Raw genomic sequence first — 21,715 nt, 5'->3', positions numbered from 1 at the left:
GGGTTTTCCTCATTCCTACCAGGCAAATGCCGGGATGGTACCTAACTTATAGGTCCCAGGCCGCTTCCTTTCTTCCCCAATCCTTTCTTCGGATAATGTGATCACCGAAGGACGTCATCCCTCATACATGACGGGCCAAGTGGCCATAGATGTCCAGAAATCTAAATCCTAAATCCTGAAATATGACCATCATTGCAACCGGTTTTAAAATTAGTCATAGGTCTCTCAGACATTACATACGAGTATCAGTATATATTAAACAATCCTCGGAATATTTTATTTCGCTTGATTTTACTAAACTAAGCTATGAACAATTTACACATTATTCGTAGTAACAAGGAGTTGATTTTAGCCATTGACTTCCAAATCATTTTTTTCTTATTACGGGAAAGTAAAACCTTTTTCAAGTGGCGTATTAACAAATGAAAATGTGAAAAAAATTAATATGTACGCTATTAAAAAGAAAGAAAAGATCAAATAAAACATTTTTTTAATGGAAGATATGTAACATATGTGTGTAAGAATGTAAAGAATGGCTTTCAAGTGAAATGTGACCGGAGTCACTAAAATCAGGGGAGCTAAACTTTTACTTACCTTTTACCAGTTTGGTCTGTAACAGTGACCGTGTTGAAATAAATCTGCTGTGAAGCCCAATTAGCCACTGACGGATGAGGAACAAATGATAGAGTGCAGTCAATAGAATGAGTTTCCTCTGCTGGTTTTAGTGAACCGAAATGAAATGCAATTACCCTACTGAAAGTTTTCCCTTCTTCCACTAAGTCGTCAATGCTTAAAAGAAATTAAGTAGTTGGGATTATTTATTCACATATGAAAAAGAGCAGAAAATGCTATTCATACTTGCAAACCATTTTATTTAATTATTAAACAAATTCCCAGATACTTTACCATTTTACGCAAGGAAATGTTAACAAACAGGGAAAAAGTAAAAGGAAACAAACAAAAAACAGTGTCAACAAAGAGTGCAAAAATAATAATATTTGACCAAAACTCGTAAAACACCGGGTAGAATGAAAAAATGTTCACATCAGTTGTTATATTATTATAATAGATTGGTATTCTGTGAAAAAGAGACCTCAGTATAATTACTAACCTAGGGCAGGTAAATTTGGATAGGTGGATCCGGTTTGGTGTCCGGATTATGCGAGAAGGACACGTAAGGATAGTTCCTGAAGTAGTGTTTCTGATCTTAAGTTCTCATTAACTATCTTATGAGTTATTTCTGCGTACTCCCGGAGTCTGGATATTGAGATATCGCAAGAACTCCTCCTCAGGTAATATTCGAAGTGCGGGAACACGAAAGTATACTATAGCAATAAAGAACTTGAGAATAGAATCAAGTCCAGAGAGATGTCTAGGTGTTGCCATGGCCCATATGCACAGGCGGAGCTAGGAATTGTCTGCTGGGGGGGCATTGGGGGCACACCTTTTGGTCGGTCTCGGAAGTCTTGGTAACTGGCCGTCTTATAGGTGGCATTTTTAATTTTTTGTCAAAAAATTGAGGGCAATGCTCCCATGCCAATATGGGAGAGCAATATTCGATCTTAAGCGCTATTAGAGTTTTATAGGATGTTGCTAATGATGCCACAGTGCGTAGTTCAGTGAATCGGTAAAGAAGCTCCAACATGCACATTGAATTCTTAACTATTGCGGAGATGTAGTCAGGGAATATGAGTGTCGAATCAAAGATGACACCAAGATCATTATGACTAGCAGGATGTGTAAAAGGGGAATCGTCGATATGGTATGTGGAGGGAACAGGAGACCTTTTCAGAGTAATGGTTATACTGTCACACTACTTGCTGTTAAGTTTCAAGTGCCACATTTCACACCAGCCTATAAGGTAGTTTTTGTCTTCCTGCAGGGCAATTATGTCATGGAGACACGATATTTCTCTGTATAACTCACAAACATCAGCAAAAAGTAGAAGGCTACTAGGATGAGCTGATAAGTGTGAGTAGAGGTCATCCATATACAGGACAAATACCAGAGGCACAAGTACGCTCCCCTGAGACACTTCCGAGATCACAGGTTGGGGGTTAGAAGTAGTTCCTGAAAGAACAACTCTCTGTTTACGGTTTATAGTAATTATCGTAATATTTAATATAAGATTGTTATCTCGTAATTTTTCCTCAATATTATTCCTAAATATTTAAAGCAAGTTTGGAGGAGATTGTGACTCGGGGGGTGGGGAGGGAGGGTGGAAGAATCTTTTCGGAGCTATGTATTTCCTCCTGGGGTATTTTTCCAATCGGACTCAATTTTGTTTACCAATATTTTCCTAGTACTACTTTCACCCACCGTTTATTCGAGGTCCCCTGGGAGAAGCCATCTAAAATCATCACTGCTAAACTATTCTATTTTTTACTTCTAGTGATGGTTGGCAAATTTCTAAAGTGACACCCCGGTATACAAAGTGAAAATGATTGAAACTTCATTCTAAAGTCGGTTTCTCATTATACAGTTACTCATTTGTTTGCGCATGAGATCTTAACACTATATATGATGTAATTAAGAAAACTTGACTAACCTTTACTTACTATTAGATAATATCGGTCGCTCTGATAGATAAATAGTCATTCCGCTCTTATCGTTGAACACAGTATATAGAAATTAATAAAACTTACTCAATATTTAGCTTCAAACCCCAACAAATGTTCTATCCTTTCTATCTATGTAAAGAAGAATGTGCTCCTTCAAACTTACAATGTCAACAATATAGCTATTAAACGTGTCATCTCAAAAAGATCTAAGTGTTGTCTTTGATGAAAAACTCTCCTTTACGGATCACATCTCATCGATCTCATCCAGAGCTATGAAATTACTTGGTCTACTTTATAGATTTCCCGAAATACAAAGTCTCCCTGCCCTTACAATGTTTTATAAGGTTTATATTTCTCCGATCACTGAATATTGTTCACCTGTATGGAATATGGCAGTACCTACTAAGCTATCACGCATTGACTTGCTCTTAAACTTCTTTATAGCCATAATTGGATTTAGAATTCCCGAGTTACGTGACCACACGAGACAAAAAATAATGTCTTTAATGAACTTATGTAGCCCAGGCAAACGTCACAGAGCTGCGGACCTACTTGACCTATATAAGATTATCAATGGTAAAACCGATTCTGAATTTTTACTATCACAGATTAACTTTCGAGTTCCTCCCCGGCGAACACGCTCTCTTAATTTGCTAACTTACGATACACCTAGATTATTAATTGTAAAACGCTCCTTGTCTTACAGACTAGCGCATGATTAGAATACATTGCTAACAGGATTAATATTTTTATTTCTGAACAAAACTTTAGAACGCAGCTAAAGAGAACATTGTAAATTTAGAGTGGACCTTCTTTGTTTGTATTTATTTTTTTGTTTTTTATTGTTTGTTTGTAATTTATTTTATTTTTTATTGTTACGTTGTTCAGTTTTAGTCAATTGACTTAATGCTGTATGAAACTGTGTGAATAAATAAATAAGCCTTACCTTAGTCTTTTAGTGACAATACACAAGCCCAATTAGAGATTTCTGATCTCATTCTGATTAATCACAACAAGAATCGAACCAAGGGCATACTCACAAAAGATAAACGTTTAATCTATTCGACTATAGAAAATTGTTCTATTATATGAATCATAACAGTTTCGTTTCGTTATTATGTCAGTAACAATATTCCCATTTCTAAATATTAAAATACTTACTTTTTGCTCATATCGAATTTAATTAATGTTCCGTTTACATCAAGTTGTAGATGTAATTTACCTCTGGTTGTAGTCGTCTTTTCAGAAAGATCGACTGTGGCACGTAATTGATCTCCTGTAAATATAGAAACAACATGCAAAAAATCTATTGTGATGTACAATTAAACTTTAAATATAGAAAGAATATACCAACTATATATTGTGGAGTGTAGATGATCTCCTCTCAATATAAAGGTTTTACAAAAATGTATTACAATATTTTAGGAACAGATTTCTTACATCAAAACAAAAAAAAAAAAAAAATTAAAAAATAATAAGAAAAGGAGTTGATATGGACCTGTGTTCAAAAGTGGATAGTTTCAGAGTTATAGTGTGCCGAAAACAAATGAACTTTGAAAGTTCACTCCCAGTACCAAGGGACCTATCGTAGTCGGGTCAAGACATCACTGAGGAACTACTATGTGGACTATACAAATCTCCATGTTTAAGAATGTTCCCGTACTTGCACACCAATTTTTAGAGAGATAGGTGGAGAGTGATCAAATACTGCCAAATAGCCACTCTAAAAATGATTGTGCAAGTACCGGAGGTTCTGAAAGATGGATATTTGGATAGTTCACATATCAGTTCCTCAGTAATGTCTTGATCCGACTACGATAGATCCCATAGTAGTGGAGCTATGAGCTTTAAAAAAGTTCACTTATTTCACGTTTTTGGTATCCTATAACTCCGAAACTATCCACTTTTGAGCACGGGTCCATATAAACTTTTTTTTCTTATTTTCATGTGAGGAATCTGATCCCAAAATATTGTTACACATTTTTGCAACACCCTGTAGAAAGATTTACTGTGAGGTATACAATCATTCTCTTGTCAGTGTAAGAAAGATATATAAAAATTTTTTATGATATATAATTAAACTTTTAATAGAGAAAGAGCATACGAGCTATTTATTGTAGCACGTAGATGATGTTTTGTACAGTAAATATATAAAAAACAGACACAAAACTTACTGTGGTGCATAATTAATCTTCTATAAATGTTGAACGAACATATAAAAATTAATTGTGGTGCATAATTAAACTTCGTTAAGTATAGGTGACTAAGTGAAATATAGAATTGCAACTAACTGGTTCAATCAAATCATAGCTTTCCTATCTTAAATAACTTAAACTAGAAATATAAATCACTGAACAAAGCAACGTTTATTTAAAAATAATAAATGTGTAACAGTTTCGCCAACAAACTGAACATGTTGGCTTTATAAGACACTGTCAAGTCATCAGACACTGTCAAATCATCAGACATCTTTATCAGACACTGTCAAATCATCAGACATCTTCATCAGACACTGTCAAGTCATCAGACATCTTCATCAGACACTGTCAAGTCATCAGACATCTTCATCAGACACTGTCAAGTCATCAGACATATTCATCAGACACTGTCAAATCATCAGATATCTTTATCAGACAGTGTCAAATCATCAGACATCTTCATCAGACACTGTCAAGTCATCAGACATCTTCATCAGACACTGTCAAGTAGAGATGCAAAAAAGCCGGCTTTTTTGAATCGATGGATTTTTGCACATAAAAAGCCGGCTTTTTTGGGAAAAAAACGAGAAATTTGGAAATTTTGGCTTTTTTCATTTTCATGATTTGTCTGTTTAAATAGCTTTCTTATAGTATACTCTAAAGTTAAATAAGATTTCATGACCTGAATGCCATATTTCACTCTGGAATTCACCATCATGATGGATGGAGCACATGGTTTATGAATTAAAGTAAAAATAAAATACGTAGTATTTGAGGGCAATTTTAGAAGCTATTTAACTTGATTCTAACTTCTGAATTATCGACATTTTTTTCTTCTCTAGATCATTTCTTTTTAGTCATCCGTGTTTCACTTCTTAGAGTTTACTACTCTAGCTTCTAGCACATAATTAAACTTGTTTTTCAATATATCCATCAGAGCGTGCGTTTTTCAATATATCTGCCAGAGCGTACTTCCACATCCGTTATACTGTAGCTGTGCAATGATTTAATAATAATCTTCCGGACACAACCTTGAATACCGTTTGATAGAAATAATCAGTATCGGATTTTAAAAAAAAAATATTTGGAAAGGTTTTTTCCTGAATAATGTTTGGTTTTTCTAAAAATTTCTAACTTTTATTTAAGAGGAGCTTAAGTTTATGAGTGCCGGCATAACAAATTTTTGTTTCGTTTGTATATTCAACTATAATCTTCCAGATACAACCTTGAAGACCATTTTATAATGATAATCAGTGGCGGATTTAGAAAAGTATTTTGGGAGGGTTTCTTATTAATGCTTAGTTTTTCTAAAAACTCCTAATTTTTTATTGGAGGAGAGCTTGAAGTTTATGAGTAAAGGCAAAACAAATATTTAGTTTGTTTTAGAAATTCCGTAATTTCGGGGTAGAGGCTTCAATCCGAAACACATCCCCACCCAAACCCTCTTCGCAAATCCATCACTGCTGATAATTAATAATAAAAAAGATTTAAAAACTATTAGAAAGTAAATCGGCCAGGACTCACAGTACACGCACTATTTCTACATTCACAGATGGAATTAAGAAAAACTTTTGTCAAAATGATCGAATGCGGGGTTGAATCCCGGACTTCACGATAGAAGCGCGAAAGATAACCACTTACTCATGTTTGTTGTGCAGTTGTGCTTAACTTAAATGTATTCTCTCTCTCTCTTTCTCTATGTCACAAAAGCTCTCCATTGACTTCTGTCCTTATCCAATTCAATCCAGTTTCTACTCTGTATTCCTATTTCTGCTAGGACCTAGACTTTTCTAATGGACGTTTCCCGATTGGGTTTCCAGTTAAAACTTTGAAAGCGTTCATACTTTCTTCCATTCTGGCTACATGACCTGCTCACCTGAGCCTCCTAGACTTGATGACTTTAACGATGTTTGGTAAACCGTATAAATTATGTAGTTCCTACTTATGAAGTTTCCGTCATTCCCCATTCCCGTTCCTCTTGGGTCCAAATATTCGTCTCAGAATTTTATTCACAAATAATTACAGTCTGCGTTCTTCCTTCAGCGTAAGCGACCATGTTTCACAACCATAAAGCATAACAGGCATGATTATCATTTTATATATTTTGAGCTTTAAATTCCTTGATAGAATTCGCGACGACAAAATATTTTGAACTGAATAATAACAAGAATTTTCTAATTTATTTGACATTTAATTTCTTTGTGGGTATGATTTTGGTCTGGTAATACTGATCCAAGATATTTGAAAGTATCCATTGTGTCGAAAGTATTAATTGACATTTTAACGCATTCATAATTTGCCGTATTACGATCCTTGTGAACTTCCTTGTATTTAGATTTCTCTGCATTTACTCATATCCCTGCAAGCATTTAATAAGGCATCTGCATTTCTTTCGATTGTTCTCCTATGAGATTTACATCATCAGCATACACCATAACCTGGTGAATGCCATTCAACTCTAGGCCCTGGTTCCTATCTTTGATTTTTCTTATAGCGTACTCCGGAATAAAGTTGAATAATAACGGCGATATCGCATATCCTTGTTTCAGGCCAATTTCGACGTGGAAGCTCGCATTTTTCTACTCGGACTTTACTCTGGAATTCGTTTAAACACTTAATAATCTAGCTCTTTCGGTATTCCAAATTCTGTAAGAAAGTTGCACAATGTTTCCCTCCTTACCGAGTTGTAAGCCTTTCTAAAATCAATAAACAGTTGATGTACTAGGTAATATATGCCCATTTCTTTTCGAGTATTTGTCGAATGGTAAATATCTGGTCTATTTCGACTAAATTCACACTGATAATCTACAATAAATTCATCTGCGTATGGGGTCAGTCTTATTAATAGAATGTTAAGAGAAATGCCTCGATAATTATTACAATCAATTTTGTCGTCTTTCTTGCGAATTGGAACAGTGATTGATTCTTCCATTATTTTAAAATGTATTCCATAGTTTTTCTTTTTTGTAAAAAAAAAAAAAAAATAATAAATAAATAAAGTTTCGTAACGATATGTTGAATTTTCTTGTTAAAAATTCAGAAACCTTCAGGACTGGGTAAACTGTGATGGTGGTTTTATATTCTACAGCCTAGGAAACCATACGCTCAGATGAACCGTCTATTACATATATGATCCATGAACAGAAAATTCGATACTTTCCCGATTCTGAACAAGCTTAAGGAGCAGTCAGTGCATTACAGAATTTGGAGCTTTACCGATTTCGCAGATCTGAAGCACCTGATAGGTGGTAACAGATTATTACGTATGTGATCAATCAGTGAAAAATTTGTTCGAAATATTCATACTATGTATATGAAAGTTAAAACTTAACTGAAAAATTCAAGAATGTACAGAACCACCCGAAACGAAGCTCTTGATGTGCAGATTTCTCTCATGTTTTTCTTTATTTTGCTTCAAAAAGAGGGTGTGTGATATTTTGAAGTAAAAATACTACATACAATTTTCCTAGTTATTTGTGTATCATTTTTTAAAGTACTTATTGTATATAAGAGGTTAAAATATTATTACATATAGACCCTATTGGTTAATCCCTTGGAATTTATAATGTAAATATGTTAAGAATTTTAAAAAAATCTCTTTGAAATTCATGGTTCATTTTCGAGGTTTCATATTATTATCTGCATCAGCTGCTATTTAAATGAGTTTTTTGTTGTAGAGAAGCGAAACAAAGTCTGCTTTATCAGTTTAAAGCAAAATTTTCAAAAAAGCCAAAAATTTTCCAAGCAAAAAAGCCAAACAGAAAAAAAACGAGTTTTTTTTCCCAAAAAAGCTGTTTTTTTTTTCCAAGCCCTTGCATCTCTACTGTCAAGTCATCAGACATCTTCATCAGACACTGTCAAGTCATCAGACTTCTTCATCGGACACTGTCAAGTCATCAGACATCTTCATCAGACACTGTCAAGTCATCAGACATCTTCATCAGACACTGTCAAGTCATCAGACATCTTCATCAGATACTGTCAAATCATCAGACATCTTCATCAGACACTGTCAAATCAGACATCTTTACCAGATACTGTCAAGTCATCAGACACTATTGACAGTGTCTAATAAGGCCAATACGTTCAGCTAGTTAGCGAAACTATCACACATTTATTATTTTTTAAATAAACGTTGCTTTGCATAGTGATTTGTATTTCTAGTTTGTTATAGAATTATAGAATCTTAGTTAAATATAGAAAAAGCATGTAAAACTATAGAAAAGCAATAAATATACTATAGAAATAGTTGCTTTTGTCAGCTGAGCTACCAGGAATAAAGTAAAGGCAATTAGCTTTTGATTAAGGATATATATAAAACATTCTTAATATGTATATATACTGTACATACTTTATGTACATAAGTCAGAATCAGGAATAAAATATACTAAACTAATTGCTGAAATGACGTTACCTATGAAGTTGTTGCCCATCTCTGGTGAATGGGTTATAATATTTTTATATGAAAATGGATAAGGAAGGCTCAGTTGTACAATTAACGGTTAAATATATGTGCTGTTTTTATTTCTTGGTCTATTGGTTTAGATGGAGAATTGTTTTGTCTGTTATGAGTGTGTAGCCCCCCTCACTCCCATTCCATTTTAAATTTTCCCAGTTTCTCTTGGCTGAATTGGAATAAGGCTGCATGGATTATACGTCGACGCAAACTTTGTGTTAGTTTTATCCTTTTCTATGAGTTGGCAGTCCTGTGAGTGGTGACTTGTGCTTTCTGTTCACCGAACAATAGGGATGTGATGTGGCCGCGATGCTACAAAGAAATAGTACCACAGAATCGGAAACAATCTAGAAATACTTTTATTATTTTTAGTATTTTAATTAGTTTATTTTAATAAAGAACACATTTAATCCTTTCTAATATATATATTCGTTGTAAAAAAAAAAAAAAAAAACACTCACAGATTTTTTTAAAATATTTTCTCTGGCATGACTGGCGCAATCTCACTGACGCCAGAAGGACAGCGCGGGAACTGGTGGGTGTGTGCAAATGGATGTAGTAGTGATGAGAAGAGGTATACGACACAGCGCAAAAATCCTATGTTAATTTAACAATCTTTTGCGAAATTGTATTAATATAAGTAAGAGTGAACTGCAGAAGTTATGTTATTTTGTTATTCACGCAAGCTACAGTGAAGTTCTACGAAAATGATACAAAACGCTTTACTTAGCTCAAACTAAGTACGAGCACACCGTTTCAGTTTCGTGCTAACGTTGTTCAGACCTAAATAATAAGTCTAATGTTGAATTTCACTCGTGTTTATGATAAAGAAATGTAGGTAAAACGAGAGATCAATTTATTTTATAGATTGTTAACCAGTGGAACCATAAGTAAGTACATGACCAACTATACAGCTGGATAATGAAAATGGAAACTGACCTGAAAAACAGGACATCCCTTCGAAGAAAAATGGGAAGAAGATTCCAAAGAACTGCCCTCCAATACCTCTACTGACCCCCCCCCTTTTTCTGAAATCTCCAAAACCCAAGTGCGAGTGTGAATTGGTGTTTTGTTAAGTGATCTGCCGGCTTCGTCGTTACAGTATAAAATTCAAATTCAAGTTTTCCAAATCCTTTTTTTATTTTTTTTTTATTTTCTTTATTCCCCAATAAAATTCATGGGCTTGTATTTAATATGGTAAATGACAAAAGAAAATTCTAAAATATAAATCTTACCAAGGTATCGAACTAAAACATTGAAGTAAGTATGTGTGCTGTATGTATAATATTTGTGTTTAAGTAAATCAATATCATACATGTATTATGTTTCAGTTGTTTCATACCAGTTTCTTACGCAAATCACTACTGGAACGGTAAGAATATTTATTTGGTGTAGAAATTGATCAGATGTGTATCGGGCGTGTCACTGAGCGTGGGTACACGCATAAATTGACTTGGATCGAACCCATCTTAATTGATGATCTTGTGCAATTTTTCCCACAATCTCTAACCACTACTGCACAGAAAAGAATTTTACACTCCGTTCCATCCGTCAGACTCACTACAAATGGAAACACTCAGTGTATGAATAAAAGAACTATATCCAGTGAGATCACAATACAGGCGTACCGAACAAGACACGAACCCTTCCGGTCATAAGAATGGCGCCCGAACAGGGACAGTTGATCCCTATTTCTTACCGACGACAATTAGCGTTGTTCCCAAATTTAGATTTCAGTTCATTTTTAACAGCCATACAAAATTCTTGAGAGCACTTTTATGCGAGGTTCATTTAAAAAGTTAAAAATTTCTTCTTAAAAATTAACTGAGCTGAACTGTATGGTTACAAAGGCGCTCGACAGGACATTTGTTTTTGATCGAAGAGGAAAAACAAACAGAACCCTGCAACACTGATCACTTCACCATTGTCACCAAATTTCATCCATTGGTCTTCAAAGGGTTAACATCACTTAACTCTTCTCGTGACGATATAACGAAAAATTTTCAAAGTCCTTTCGGAAATACGGTAACGAACACGTGGGCCATACAAAACGAAATTCGGATTACGGTTGGGCCATAATTCCAATAAAGTTTATCAATGTCTTTCATTATATTATTATTTGTTATTTCAAAATATTTAAGTGCCACAATTTCAAACACATCAAAATATAAACAAAGTTATTGTTATTTTCCTTTAAAATAACATATTTAATAATTGGAGTAACTAATTACTATCATTGTTTACCATTAAACACAAAATATTATCTTTACAAATATATTTAATAATTATTGTAACCTAAAATGTTTACTAATGTAGTGCCTTGTACTCTTAAATGTAACATAAATTTATTTTCTTACCGTTTTCAAAAAAACATTCATTTTCAATATTTACTTGCATTAAAAACAACTTCAATCATTCTTGAAAACTAATACAATGTCTGTATATCTGTTTTCATTTATTGATATTATTATTAGTAGTATTATTTCAATTACCATTACTACTATGAATCAAATATATAACACACAAATTAAATTCAAGTATAAACACACGTAAATATTTTCATAATATTGGTTACGGTATGAAAATTTTCACTTAAATCTACAACAATACTAATTTATCATGATATTTACAATTATTACATTCCGGTTAGAAATTAACCAAGAATGGACTGAGCAGTGGATGGTTTGTCAAACCATTACACTTTTCAAAGTGTCTGCTCTCCTAAATTTTGAAGATACCTACCCACATTAAAATGTCATTTATTTCCATCCCCGAAGCAAAGTGAAAAGATAGAATATTTGGGTAAAATTCAAAAATAATATAGAAGGGACTAATAAGAAAATTGCCTACTCCGGGCATTACATAATATGAATAACCCATAGTTGGAGGGACCTTTGCTTCAATGTCTTCAAGTTAAGACTTGAAATATTTTCGTATTCGACGAAAAGATTAATACAGAGTGAAAGCAACAACAGTTGCTAATAATTATCACATACACAACTTACTTGTTACTCATTCATAATAAGATGTTTCATTATATATTCTTTTCAACTCAATGATGCGCCATAAAGGTGTGTGCGGGTAACTAACATAACCTACCACACCAAACTTCAAGTATCCTCAGCTGATTACTAATCCCAGAGGCATACTGATTAGGTAAAACAAATAAATTGATATAACACATCGTAAGTATACATTACTATTAATTGACGCATAGTTGTTATTTAGTATTTGAGAAATTTCACTAATTAGTTTCAAATATGATCATTCACCAAAATATTTAAATTTGTAATTCAAAACATTTTAATTTTGAAAAATTGCAACACTGTGATGGAATATTCAATATAAATTTTCTACATCTTCACAATTTAACTGTATTCCATTTCACTATATTTGAAAATTTTTATTGCGCAAATTCACTCTTGCACTTCGAAAAGAAACACTATATTTTTTTATGATTCAAAAAAATCAAATTTCGTCGTGAAGGCATTAAAAAAAATATACTATTACAAGTAATTTCATATTACGTATGCTTGAAATATCAAGATTTTTTTTTTTTTTGAAATATTAAAACCATTGCAAGTGTCGGTTTCATACAGTACAAGCAGTCCGGCTTAACGAAGTTTCGTTTATCCTACACCTACTCGAGGCTTTTTCAACACAAAAACAATTTTCAAAGGTTTCATTTGCCAATAAACAAATAGCGTGAATGGTTTCTCAACATGTATGACTGCTGCATAGCACAAGAAATTGACTAATTTATCACTGCTTGAGTTGCAATTACTTTTCTTTTGTGATAATTTTCGCTGTGCACCAATTTTACTATATTTAGGTTGAACACTAGATTGCTTTTTTCTTTTCACTAGGTTTTTCCATTTGCCTGTATGCTTAGCTTTTGTTATGACGTCACGATCAGCTGATAACACATCACTGACAACAGTTGGCGATCGACATTTAATTTTCCTATTACGTTCACTTTCAAATCGCTTGTGCGTAAAAGATTTATTCACCCGATTACCACATTCTTCCTGAAAAGGTTCGTGATATTTGTTTGTAGGTAATGAGTGGACAGCACCTGACCTATTTACTACCTCATGGATCGCTAAGTTACTAGTGTGATTCAATTTTAAACTTCGGTCACTTGTCTGAACATTAATCCGACTGTTACATTTATTTCTGGAAGAACATTTACGAACATACTTGGAAAATTTTGAAAAACAATACAGCATACGTTTAACTCTTTTTAGTTTCCGTCTGACTTTACGTACTTTCTTTTTATGTTGCCGGTGCTTTTTGCCACATTGAACCTGTAAACTATATTTTCTTGTTCTTTGACAAATGACATTTTGTAATCTACTAAAATATTCTTGACAGGTTTTCAGTTTCCTTTCCCACGTTATTGAGTTATGTTCATTACCATTAGGCCTACCTGGCGTAAACCCGTTTGTACTATTTTCTAAGTACACAATTTGAGTACAAGTGACTATGCAAAAGGTGACATAATTCATTTGTTCTATCTGTATGTTTCTAACTTTCAACTCACAGCTTAAAGAACTACTCTTCTCTTGACAAATTTCTACAACCCTAACATACACAAAAAATAAACAATTTTTGTGAAACGGAACGCATTCCAATCTACTGGTTAGCAAGGTGCCATAAAAACAATTTTCCTTTAAGAAATACATTACACTACGAGGCTGCGTATTTGGGCTACTTTCATTCCCCTTTTTAACGCAATTTATTGCAACTCTCATAAACCTTTTCGTAGTGATGTGCGCATTACATCCGTGAATGCCCTTTGTTCCCTTACAAAACAAACAAATGACAGCTGAAACAGCTGACCGTTCGCTCACACACAGAGCTACGCTAGACGTGACCAACTTAGTTGGTAGGGGTTGCAACAAAACAGCTGGGTTGTTATTCTTTTTTCTTCCTGTTTCTTTTCTTTCTAGACTGCTATTCGAGAGAGACAAAACAAATTCTTTGGCTTGGCCTAACTCAATGTTAACGTGACTGACAACAAAAATGCTTTCATTTTTTACCTTTAATTCACTCTCAGACATTTCTTCAACCTGTTCAAATTCATTGTCAAGAAATTCAATATTAGCTTGATTTACTACAATAGGTGGTGACTGAGACTTAACACATGGCAAAATAGTACAAGTTTCAACACATTCATTTTTCACTGTTCGTACGTATGCTTTCTGAGCTACGGGGGCAATATCCCACAAAGTACCTACGGACTCATATTCAACAAATTCTAAGCTATTTTTAGCAAATTTTCTTTCTAATGGTGCTGTTTTCCTTCTACAACTTTCGTAATTTTGAACATTTTCTAACTTATTAACATTTACAGGAGAATCAGCAAACCTAACCCGTTTTTGTGATACTATTTTACAGTTTACCTTCTTTTCATCGCTGGAATCCTTATTACAACTAATCTTGTGATGTCTTAAATACTTTTTATATATCCTTTCGGCTACCCTTTCTTTCGCAACACGTACTATCTCTGAAATTTCAAAGTCAATGTTTAACTTACGTTTGATGTCTGACAAAGAAACAGATTTTAATTTATAGACACATTCATTTTTAACTCTTCGATAAAGCTCAGATTCACGTATTTCATGCATTTGAGACACAATTTTATCTTCAACTCCTGCTCTATATTTTATATTGCTTTCTAAAAGAAATTTTGCGGCTTCCTGTTTAGCTCTTTTACGAATTTTAGATACTTCCTGATCTACCTTCAAAGCATTTTCAACTTCTCGCAATGTAAATGGTTCTATTCTATATCTGAATTGCCTTTCTACCATTACATACTCTGTTTCTTTTAGAATTTTTCGCATTTCTTTCATGACGGGTACCATTTCTCCATTCACATACATGATGACTGATTTACGAATGCCAAACAACAAAATTAAAAAGTACTAAGAAGGCACTACAATTTACCTTGATCAAAAATACAATTAGCGTCACTTTTATGTGGTTTTATCAAACGTTCCAGTACATAAATTACTAGTTTCGATTTAGCGGTTCAGGAGTTCTGTCCCTGTTCGGGCGCCATACTTGTGACCTGCAGGGTTCGATTCTCGTTTGTCCCTGTTCGGGAGGACATTATTGTGACCGGCAGGGTTCGATTCTCGTTTGTCCCTGTTCGGGAAGACATTACTGTGACCCGCGTGGGTCCGTATCTTGTTCGGTACGCCTTTTATTATGATAGTACTGGGTTCGATCCTCATGTGTGCGTTGCCAGAGTAAAGACTTTAATTGCAGTACATAGATCCTACAGATCCCTAGGTCGGCTCGGACGTCTACCATGGTCCGGGATTCGATCCTTTTTTACTAATATGTCTCCTTTAATATTTATTATTAACTCGGATTATTCATTTTAGCCTTTCATATAGCTACTGGACACACAACTTAAGAGTTTGAACCAGAACGTTTTAGAGAACCAACATAAAATAAATTTTAATTGTACATTTAGCGCTGATGCAATTTATTAATGCACGTATTATTAAGTTGCATAGGCGCTAATCCCTTGTGCTGTAAAGAAAATGAATTAGGTTATTTCTTAAAATAAACATATGTAAATTTAAGCCATAATTATTATGTTGAAAGGATACTCGAATTTTTGGATTTTTGCTTTTAATTCACAACACTAAAACTTTACGAACAAATATTACATAAACAGTGGCACTTCACTTTTAATAACCAATAATTTAGGCCCATTTAATACGAAAGACGCGGAAGTCGCGGTTGACACGAATTATTCGTTATGTTTCGTTACATTGCTGATTATTACACTTTCACTAGCACTGTTCACTTGCTTTGACACTAGAAGGTGGACTGTATTGGATATTCAGGGGAGATGTCCTGCAGGTTGCGGGTTGCTTTCCTCTCATCTTCCTTGCGGTGAATTGAATTGCATGCCGTTCTCCAGCTCCATGCCGCCGAAACAACTTTCACGCGCACTTAACAAAATATTACTTGACGTTGCTCATGCATTTTAATTGTTCGTTCTGGTTTCTAAGTAAGAGTTTACTAAACGTATGTAACAAATACTTCATTTTTGTCGTATTCTGCACTAGCTAATTCATTCGTGGTGGCTTCTTCGGGTGTCTCAGTAACACTAACTTACTTTTATCTCCGTCTCGTCTTGTTGCTAGGCAAAGAATCGGTTTGCTGCACAGTTCGGTGATGTCAGAGGCTAAAAATAACTATGACAATCCATCCATTGGAATTTTTAGAGACGACGTTTGTCCATTGTGCTGGATTTTAGCCCCTTATATGGGAAGGAGAGAGGAACTCTGCGATTTCCGTTCCAGTCGAGACGCACATACATATATGCACATTCGTTTGTTGGCTGAGAGAAAAATTCTTGAGAGCACTTTTATGCGAGGTTCATTTAAAAAGTTAAAAATTTCTTCTTAAAAATTAACTGAGCTGAACTGTATGGTTACACTGTTTTCTTTCAAAATGAACTGGATTTTAATGACGTGATTTTACAGATTTATTTTTCAAGTGCAATTAAATATCTCTTGTATTTTCAAAATAAACTTTCATCAAATAAATATTTTGTATTACATTAATTTTATTTAATTAAAAAACACTACACAAATATATATTTATTATTTTTAACTTAATTTATTTTTTAAAATAAAAATTTAAAAGTTATTTTTATTTATTTTTAATAAATACATTTTTATTTATTTTTAATAAGTACATTTTTATTTATATAAATAACAAAATTTACTTTTCACGAAGTTAAGGATAATCAAATAGATTTGAAGAACAAATTTGTTTAAATATCAATCAAATAATTATCAAATAATCAAATAATCATCAAATATCATCATCAAATAATTATTAAATATCAAATCAATATAATTATCATATATAATATAATTATCAAATATCAATATCAAATATCAAATATAATTATCAAATATAATCATCAAATATCAAGATAATTATCCATATCAAATAATCAAATAATCAAATAAATATCAATCAAATTTCAGTTCATTTAAAAGAAAAACAGAAAAATAATTATATAATATAAATTAATTGTATAAAATCAAAGATGGCGCAGGTATTTGACACTGTTAAGCTGAAAATTATAACTTTTCCCATTTTCTTTTTTAAATTTTCTTCAGGGAAAATATTATTTTTCTAGTTATTTCCAAAAAAAAAAAGTTCAGTGCTGAAATATATCAGCAAATTCAAATTTTTGCACTTTCCAAGAAATATGACTCATACCATGTTGTAAAAATGCACGGAGTATTTATGAAAATAAATTTGTTTATATGCAAAACTCTAGCGTCTGTTTTGAGCACCAAGGATCTATGGGACCTGAATCTATAGGTTAAAGTGGAATTCGAACCACCGTAATACAGTCAATACGGTATTCTCCCTCTGTGAACGAATGCAGAATCACGTGCAACAAAGTTGCGCTTGCTAGCCACTAGACCAACGCGAAGGAATTTATGAAAAAAATCAAGGAAATCATTAGAGCAAGATTTGAGTAATCCGTAAACTACCTTTTCTGGAATTTGGTTAAAAATATAAAATATAAATCGCTTTTCGCTGTCTATTACCGTTCCTGCTGTATGCTGATCAACATTTGGTTGACTTCTAAAACTTCCGGTTTTAACATTACTTCCATCAACCAAACGATTCCTATTTTTTGACCTTGTACACTCTGGCCAAAATTCATGGTGATTCATCAAGTAATTCTTCAGATTTTTAGCTTCCAAGACGGACGGACACGCATTTTTTGTATTCCAAACGGATGAAGGGAAGTATATAAAGGAGTTATGGTAAACCAAACTACTTAATACTGCCAATGGCAACACATTTAAATTGGTTTGTATTGTCTCTATTTCTTTCTTCCTTCATAGCTCAATAAGCATTCGATGTGAATGTTATCGTCTCTAACAATACATTTTTCAAGCCATTGGAACCAAGTCGGTGTCAACCTGGACGTTCGCAGGTAGTTTTCTGGTCCTGAAATTTTTCTTTTACAATTTTTCGTTACATATGTCTGTTTCCATCTGATAAAATATTTAGCGAAAATACTTATTTTTTTCCTTTTAAATGTTTTTTCTATTTTCGAACAAATAATCCATTTCTTGCACTAAAAATGAACAATATAGGAGGAGAATATTTACTACCACAATATAGGTACACGTTCACTTATAAATAGACTCCTTGAGTATATACAGAGTTGTTCCACCGCTCTTGCCATTCCTGGAAACAACGCTGAAAGTCTTGTTATGGTATGTTCCAAACTACAGCCGTCGCATTGGTTTAGATGTCTTCTACGGTGGCAAAATGGTAAAATTTGACACCCTGTTCGATCTTGGGGAAGAACCAGAAATTCGTTGGTGCTAAATCCGGTGAGTAGGGAGGCTGGTAGAGAACGGGAATGTTCGTTTCTGCTAACAGTTTTGCCACCGTAGAAGACATCCAAACCAAAGCGACGGCTGTACTTTGAAACATACCGTAACAGGACTTTCAATGTTGTTTGCAGCAATGACAGGAGCGGTGGAACAACTGTCTGTGTGTTCTCAAGCAGCTTATTTTGAAGGTGATTAGGTGACTGTGTACTTATATAGTGGTTATAAATAGTTACAATGAAATTCCGGAATTTTATTGACTGCCCCTAATAAGTTTCATATAACTTCAGTAAATAATGCATGTTTTCAATAAACATGCGTCTTACAACAAAACCTTCAACACTATAACAAATTACAGGAAAACATTTTCTGTCAAAATGACTCAAACGAAAATATAGATATTAACTGAGCTGCACTTAGCTTGAAAGATTGTTTGATGTCAAACATACTGAAGGAAATGTTTTTTTTAGAAATTGTCAATTATAGAAGACGTAGTGATCAACTTTGGGTACTTCAAAGGAATGTTTACAGTAGTCAAAAATAATGCTACTAATTCTTATACATTCTCAACTAATTATCAAAAAGATACAGGGAAATATTATTATTATATTTATTGTAGTATATCAGAGGAAAAATGAAATTAAATTTTTCAGTTTTACCCCCTACGATTATGCCGCGTAGGTTAAAAGAGACGGTGATTATGACAATGAATTAAATGTGGAATGAAGTAGTGGGAGGAAACGAGAGAACCCCAGAAAGATTACACATACCGTTTCTCTACGCCACAAAGGCCGCATGGTGCGCACTGGATCGAACAAGGGACCCCACGCAGCAAAGGTTAATGCTCTACTACTGAGCAACCGCTGTCTCTGGTAAATCATAGTAGATCTCTCTGATATTTGATAAGTTAGGTGTATTAAGAATAACACATTTAAAATCTATAATTTAAACATTATCTCCCTGGATAGTTATTGGCCAGGGAAATAGGCAAGTTACGAAAATTTGGATATTCTAAAGGATATAATCGTGCAACGTTAAAGTAAAACATTTAATTAATTAATGTTTTTTTTTTTCGTAGGAAATAGAATAACATATCATGAGAATAGCTTCAGCACATCTAACTCGTAGATACCAAATATTACAGTAGTGTTATGAGAAACTAATGTAAGAATTGTATGTTGATTTATGTGGACAAGATAAGCATGCCGTTTTAATATTTGAAACATAAGAACAAACTTGTTGCAGTGCGGCTAAGTTCTGAGATACAGTGTATGGCCAACCTACAGAGTAATAAATAATACGAGAGCCGTTCGGAAAGTGACTTCCAATTGCTGCTCCAAGTAACTGCAAAAGAAACACGAAAGTAAATAAGAATAATTTATTATTTACATCTGAAAACTACGTCTTTGCTCTGTGTTTTAACATAGTTTCCATAAACATTGAAGCACTTCTCATATCTCTGTGCTAGCTTAGAAATTCCATCAGCATAAAAAATTTCCCACCTATGTCTTGAGCCAGCATGTGACCGCATTTTTCAGCTCATCATCATCACCAAAGCGCTGAGATCCTGGAAATTTATGGAAATTCATCGGAAAGCTCCGAAATTGTGTTCCTGAACGAGTCCATCAGTAACCACTGATGGCCTGCCACTCCTCTCTTCGTCATGAATGTTTGTTCGTCCACTTTTAAATGAGCGAATCCATTCACGAACAATCTCACTCATCACACTTGGTCCATATACGGCACAAATGAATAGCTGCTGCCAAATATTGTTTTGCCGTACGAAAACGTATAACAGCTCGCTCATCCCTCGCACTTGGTGAGGTTTTCTATTACAGTACACATTTTGAGACGCTACAAAAGTGGAACTAGTGATGAGACGGCTGGGTGCAAATTGATCTACTGGGTACGTCTGTGGAAGGATAGTAGCACTGTCCCAACTACTTCACGCACAGTGACCAATCGGAGGTTACTTTCCGAACTGCCTCGTACATATTTTATAGGAGTTTTCCGGTTCAACAAGAGTAAGGACACCGAAGTAGGTCACCAACGTACCGAGGTGGCCAAGTTAATACGTCGTACTGTATTAGATATCAAACATTCTATCCAATGACTCATAACATGATCCACTTCTTATTTAAAGATGTTAAGATAATACCCTCCCAATTTCGAAAGCGATATATCACTGCCATGCACCTCTTCTGCATGCGCTACGCTTTTTAATGACAATGATATTTGTATAACAATTTTCGAACAATTTATTGACTTACGAGACACCATTAGTTAATAATAATAATAATAATAATAATAATAATAATAATAATAATAATAATAATAATAATAATAATAATAATAATAATAATAATAATAATATAACACGTCTTACGGATGATGCATGGTGCATATATATGCGTCATCAGATGATAATCATACACGTATTGTTTTTCTACAGACTTACTTTGTATGGTTTAAAAAAATGAGAACTGCAAGTAAATGATGATGAAAGAATTTGGAAAATAAGAAAGCGGTAGTTCAAAATATTTAGCGTAACTGCAATCTTACCACAGAAAGGTTTGCTCCCTCTAGTGACCAAATACAAAGGACCTCTTTCCAATGAATGCTTAGAACTGTGTCCAATACTTCCGCAAAACTGATTCCAACAGGAGAAACAATTTCCATAAACGAAGTCTCTTTCGAAATCTCTCAGATAGTTGCAAGGAAATCCAACGAAACGACACTCGGAATTCAAAGATTCGATGTAGATGTCCCATGCTCTTTTATGGCTACAAATAGCGTCTGTGTTGTAATCTGCAACAAGTTATTATCATTTTAATATGAAAAATTAAATTAATAGAAATTGACTATTTGAAATATATATAGTACACATTTACAAATTATAGTATTACAAATTTAATTAGCAATATGATATACGAATAAGGTGTACACACTTGGAAATGAAGAAACGAAACAGCAACAAAATACAGCTTACAACACAAAAAGAGAAACAAAACAAAGAAAGTAAATTGGTAAATGTGGTACACAGAATATCTTAAAAAAGAAAAAAACGAGTATTTTGTTATCCGATAGTTATCCAAATAATTG

At 33.7% G+C, this 21,715-nt stretch overlaps 1 protein-coding gene across 2 annotated transcripts in view; it reads right to left on the bottom strand.

Moving 5' to 3' along the window:
* The window catches only part of LOC145672954 (pancreatic lipase-related protein 3-like), a 175,085-nt gene that overhangs the window by 4,535 nt on the left and 148,835 nt on the right, over nt 1-21,715 (bottom strand). For both annotated transcript variants that reach the window (XM_081742208.1, XM_081742207.1), the window contains exons 6-8: nt 21,176-21,421; nt 3,723-3,837; nt 595-789 (exon numbers count right to left, since the gene is read on the bottom strand). In XM_081742208.1, the coding sequence (XP_081598334.1) occupies nt 595-789; nt 3,723-3,837; nt 21,176-21,421 (556 nt within the window). The remainder of the gene's footprint in view (nt 1-594; nt 790-3,722; nt 3,838-21,175; nt 21,422-21,715) is intronic.

The sequence above is a fragment of the Thermobia domestica genome, chromosome 16 (genome assembly GCF_964235325.1).
Source record: "Thermobia domestica chromosome 16, izTheDome1.hap1.1, whole genome shotgun sequence".
NCBI classification, from domain to species: Eukaryota; Metazoa; Arthropoda; class Insecta; order Zygentoma; family Lepismatidae; genus Thermobia; species Thermobia domestica.
Note: the sequence above shows the minus strand (reverse complement) of the source record. Positions and strands in the feature narration are given on the sequence as shown.